The sequence below is a fragment of the Cebus imitator genome, unplaced genomic scaffold (assembly GCF_001604975.1).
Source record: "Cebus imitator isolate Cc_AM_T3 unplaced genomic scaffold, Cebus_imitator-1.0 Scaffold280, whole genome shotgun sequence".
Classification (NCBI taxonomy): Eukaryota; Metazoa; Chordata; class Mammalia; order Primates; family Cebidae; genus Cebus; species Cebus imitator.
The window spans coordinates 1,619,971-1,625,283 of NW_016107595.1; the positions used below are offsets into that span (position 1 = coordinate 1,619,971).

General features: G+C 48.7%; 1 protein-coding gene across 5 annotated transcripts in view; it reads right to left on the reverse strand.

Moving 5' to 3' along the window:
- Positions 1-5,313, reverse strand: part of UNC13A (unc-13 homolog A) — an 86,149-nt gene that overhangs the window by 53,221 nt on the left and 27,615 nt on the right. For all 5 annotated transcript variants that reach the window (XM_037728770.1, XM_037728767.1, XM_037728769.1 and 2 more), the window contains exons 8-9: positions 5,006-5,041; positions 182-389 (exon numbers count right to left, since the gene is read on the reverse strand). In XM_037728770.1, coding sequence (XP_037584698.1) covers positions 182-389; positions 5,006-5,041 — 244 coding nt within the window. The remainder of the gene's footprint in view (positions 1-181; positions 390-5,005; positions 5,042-5,313) is intronic.

Genomic DNA, 5,313 nt, shown 5'->3' on the forward strand with positions numbered 1-5,313 from the left:
AAAAGCAAAGAAAAAAAAAGGGAACCATTTTCACAAGAAAATGTGAATTCTGCCCTCCTGGACGGGTGAATTCTGCTCTCCCGGAGCCCCACCTCCAGCTCCAGCCCCCCGCCCCTCTCTCCACCCCAGGAGACACAGCAGGACCCTCACGCACACACAGGCTGCACTCCGCGGCAGCTACCTGAGGGCCTGCGGCTCAGAGAACTCCTCGTAACTGTGCATGGAGTCACTGTAGGATTCCCGGGAGCCCAGGGGTGGTGGGCGGACCGAATACTGGTGGACTGAGGCGTTGGGTTGCGACGTAGTGTAATAGGGCGGCGGGATGCTGTTGCTTGTTTCACTGCGATAGTCACTGTCACGGTCGTCCACTGCACTGTCGGGGTCATCGTCTGGAAGAGAGAGGAGATATGGGAAGAGGGTGAGGAAGAGAGAGAGAGCACGCATGTGATGGGGGCCAATACAGTTTCCCCAACTTAGGGTGCTGCTACCAAAGAAGAGAATTTTTTACTACTATGGATAAAGAATTGTGGATCATGTTAAGAGAGATATAGGCTTCAGAACAAAGGAGGTGAAAACCCTGCTTTGCCTTCTGTGGGTCAAATAGGACTTATAGTCTAGGGGCTGGGGTAGGTCCTACAATATGAAGAAAACAAAGACAAAGTAGAGGGCATCCTTCAGCTCAAATGTGAGGAACAACTTGGCTGAAGATCAGGATCTCTGAACATGAGATGGGATTTTTTTCCATTGGGCAGTTAGTTTCCCATAACAGGAGTCACACGAACACTCAGGAGGAAGATGGAGGAAGATCGGGAGTTCAAGGTGGAGTGAATGTCCTTTAATGCTTAGAGATTTCCTGATAGCTGAGGGTGAGGACCCCAGACCTGAACTTACAGGTGCAACACCTAGGAAGATGCTGTGAAGTGGTTCCGTCTTTTTCAAAAGGATTAGATACTTATCTTGGCAAACCCACTACGCACTAAGACTCTATTGCTAAAAGGGAATGTGGTAGAGTTGCCAAACTTCATGTTTAATAAGAACTAAAAGATATTTTAGTTTGGTTTCCTTAGAAAAAAGAACAGTTTGTTTTCCAAATCCTAAAAGAATTCCAATTCTAAAAGCAACATGTCTGGGGGGGTGGTATAATTGGGGATTGTACATTTTCTTCTTTATTCTTTTCTGTGCCTTCTGAAAAAAAAGATTTCAATAATGCCATCTTTTCTATTTTTTAAAATTAAAAAAATAATAAAGTTATCTTTACTTTAAAAGTAAAGCAAAGGCCAGGCACAATGGCTCACACCTGTAATCCCAGCACTTTGGGAGGCCAAGGTGGGCAGATCACTTGAGCCCAGGAGTTCAAGACCAGCCTGGGCACCATAGCAAGACCCTGTCTCTACTAAAAATAAAAAAAAATTAGCCCGGGGAGGTGGCATGTGCCTGTAATCCCAGTTCCTTGGCAGGCTAAGGCAGGAGAATTGCTTAAACCCAGGAGACAGAGGTTGCAGTGAGTCAAGATCACACCTCTGCACTCTAGGCTGGGTGACACAGTAAGACCCTGTCTCCAAAAAATAAAATACAAGTAAAATAAAGAAAAATGTAGTCCACAGGCCAGGCGCAGTGGTTCACACCTGTAATCCCAGCACTTTGGGGGGCCAGGGCAGGAGGATCATGAGGTCAGGAGTTTGAAACCAGCCTCACCAATATGGTAAAACCCCATCTCTGCTAAAAAAACAAAAATTAGCCAGGCGTGGTGGTGCATGCTTGTAATTCCAGCTACTCAGGAGACTGAAGCAGGAGAATCACTTGAACCCGGGAGGCAGAGGTTGCAGTGAGCCAAGATCTCGCCCTTGCACTCCAGCCTGGGCGACAAGAGTGAAACTCTGTCTCAAAAAAAAAAAAAAAAAAAAGAAAAGAAAGGAAGAAAATATGAGAAATACAGAGAAGGGGAAGAGGAGGTTTAAAAAACGAAGGAACTCCCAGACTCCAAGCTCTCAGAGCAATGAATGAAATTTTCAGATTTTTGGTGCATTCAGGGTCTCTCTCACTTGGGGTGGAGTGCAATGGGGAGATCGTAGCTCACTGCAGCCTCAACCTCCTGGGTTCAAGAGATCCTCCCACCTCAGCCTCCAGAGAAGCTGGGACCACAGGCACACACCACCACGTCCAGCTCATTTTATATATTTATTTATTATTTTGTAGAGATGGGCTCTCCCTATATTACCCAGGCTGATCTTGAACTCCGGGGCTCAAGCGATCCTCCCACCTCAGCCTCCCAAAGTGCTGGGATCACAGGTGTGAGCCACTTTGGCCGGCTGACATTCTTTCTACTGAATTGTCCTTGACCGGGCTGAGATGTTTCCGGTCAAACTGCATGAGGCTGTGCACATGTTTACCAAGCCTTTTTTTTTTTTTTTCTGACGAATTTTGTCTGCTTCTGAAAGGTCAGTTACTTGGAGTTGGAGTCTTTTTACTTTTGCCCAGACTCTGCTTTGTACCAAGTAGTTCTTGACTAAATTGTCTGCTTCTGACCATTTTCAACTACTTTTGTTTTGACCAAATGGTCTGTTTTGGGCTCAGTTGTCTTTCCTTTTTGACCCAAATATCTATCAGCTTTAGCTATGCTGGTGTTTTCTGTTTTTTTTATTGTTGTTGTTGTTGTTGCTATTGTTGTGTTTTGTTTGAGATGGAGTCTCACTCTGTCGCCCAGGCTGGAGTGCAGTGGTGTGATCTCGCTCACCGTGACCTCCACCTCCTGGGCTCAAACGATTCTCCTGCCTCAGCCTCCCGAGTAGCGGGGATTACAGGCACACGCCACCATGCCTGGCTAATTTTTGTATTTTTAGCAGAGATGGGATTTCGTTATGCTGGCCAGGCTGGTCTTGAACTCCTGACCTCAAGTGATCTGCCTGCCTCGCCTCCCAAAGTGCTGGGATTACAGGTGTGAGACGCCGTGCCCAGCCTGTCTTTGGTTTTGACCATACTGTTTGTTTGTGTCAAGTTGGTTGTTACCGAGTTTGCTCTGTCTGCCAAGCATTCATTTTGGAGAAATTGATTTTATTATTTATTTAAATCTATTTAGTTTTTAGAGACAGGGTCTCATACTGTTTCCTAGGCTGAAGTGCAGTGGCACAACCATCGCTCACTGCAGCCTTGACCTCTTGGGCTCAAGCAGTCCTCCTGCCTCAGCCTCCCAAATAGCTAGGACTATAGGAACGAATCACCACAACTGGCTTTTTTTTTTTTTTGTAGAGATGGGGTCTCACTCCATTGCCCAGGCTGATTTCAAACTTCAGGCGGGGATCAAGCGACCCTCAGACCTCAGCCTCCGAAAGTATTCGGATTACAGGTGTGAGCCAGTGTGGCTGGCCTGAACTGATTTTTTCTGAGATGGAGTTTCACTCCTGTTGCCCAGGCTGCAGTGCAAGGGCGAGATCTCGGCTCACCGCAACCTCCGCCTCCCGGGTTCAAGTGATTCTCCTGTCTCAGCCTTCCGAGTAGCTGGGATTACAGGCCTACGCCATCACACCCGGCTAATTTTGTATTTCTGGTAGAGAGGAGGTTTCTCCATGTTGGTCAGGCTGGTCTTGAACTCCTGACCTCAGGTGATCCACCTGCCTCGGCATCTCAAAGTGCTGGGAGCCACTGTGCCCAGCCTCTAGATTGATTTTTAACCAACTTGTTTTTGATAAATTGTGGTGGACCAAAGGGTTTGTCAACAGTTTCCCTGGTCCTGGAGTTAGGTTTGTCCACCAAGATATGAGAAAGAAGTGAAGAACTCTCCAGTTGGTGGAGGAGAGAGAAGGAGGCAAATTTATCCTTAGAAGAGAGGACGGTGGCTCACACCTGTAATCCCAGCTCTTTGGGAGACTGAGGTGGGTGGATCACGAGGTCAGGAGTTTGAGACCAGCCTGACCAACATGGTGAAACCCATCTCTACTAAAAATACAAAAATTAGCCAGGCGTGGTGGTGGGTGCCTATAGTCCCAGCTACTCGGGAGGCTGAGGCAGGAGAATCGCTTGAACCCGGGAGGCAGAGGTTGCAGTGAGCTGTGATCACACCACTGTGCTGCAGCCGCCTGGGCGACAGAATAAGACTCTGTCTCAAAAAAAAAAAAAAAAAGAAGAAGAAGAATCTAATGCCTGATGATCTGTCAGTGTCCCCCATCACCCCCAGATGGGACTGTTTAGTTGCAGGAAAACAAGCTCAGGGCTCCCCCTGCTTCTACGTGATGGTGAGTTGTATCCTTATTTCATTATATACTGTAACATCATCATAATAAAAATAAAGTGCACAATAAATGCAATACGCTTGAATCATCCGGAAACCATCCCCCTACCCCCAAGTCCATGGAAAAATTGTCTTCCATGAAACTGGTCCCTGGTGTCAAAAAGGTTGCAGACTGTTTTAGGTAGAAAAATGGACATTTAATTTAGGGAGGGGGTGGCTTGCCTTCTTCCCTGCGAGAGCAAAGAAAGGTGGGAGGTGAGGTGTGAGTGTGGGTGGAGCCTGGGGGGATGCCGAGGTCCCTGGTGTGCATCTCCCTGAGGTCCCTGGCCCGCCCCTCTGTTGGGGACCCTCTCCCTGCCCACCCACTGCCCTCTGAGTGGCCCTGGGCCCATTTCCAGGTGGAAGAGGAAGACAGGAAGACCAAAAGGCAGAGGGGTTGAAGGAGAGGAGGTGAGGTTATACAGGGGGAATGGCAGAAGCGGGGTCACAGTGCCCAGCTTGAGACAGGCAGGTGTTTGGTCTAAATGTCCAACCCTTCAGGCTGAGCCCCCCCACCCCAATAAGGTGCCCACTCCCCAGCAGAAAGCAGGTCTCCCAAGACAGGCGCTAATGAAGAGGGTGCAGGAGAGCTTGGGAGGGGTCTTGCCAAGCCCTCTGGCCCCCACGTGCTGGTCACGGGCGCCCTGGTTCCCTGTGTGGTAGTGCGGAGGGGCCTTGGGATCACCAAGGTGCCCACCTTCCCACGGGCCTCCCAGAACATCATTCAGGCTGAGTACTTACTGTGCTGCTCACCCCAGCCAAAATAATTCCAGTTGCCTACAAAGAGAAGGGGCAGAAATAATAAAAGGGAGCAGACAGAGGGGTGGGTGTGGGGAGGGGGGCTCCCCTGTCGCCCTCCTCACTCTCCCCATCTCCTCCCTGCAACCCAAGGCGGGAGCCCTCTTGTCCTGAGTACCTTCGTGAGTATCATTTTTGTTGCTGACACTTGCTCTGTCTCTGCTATCCACCCTGGGAGGAAGGTGGTATATCCCTGTTTGTTTGTTTGTTTGTTTTTTAATTTTCTTTTCTTCTTTCTTTTCTTTTCTTTT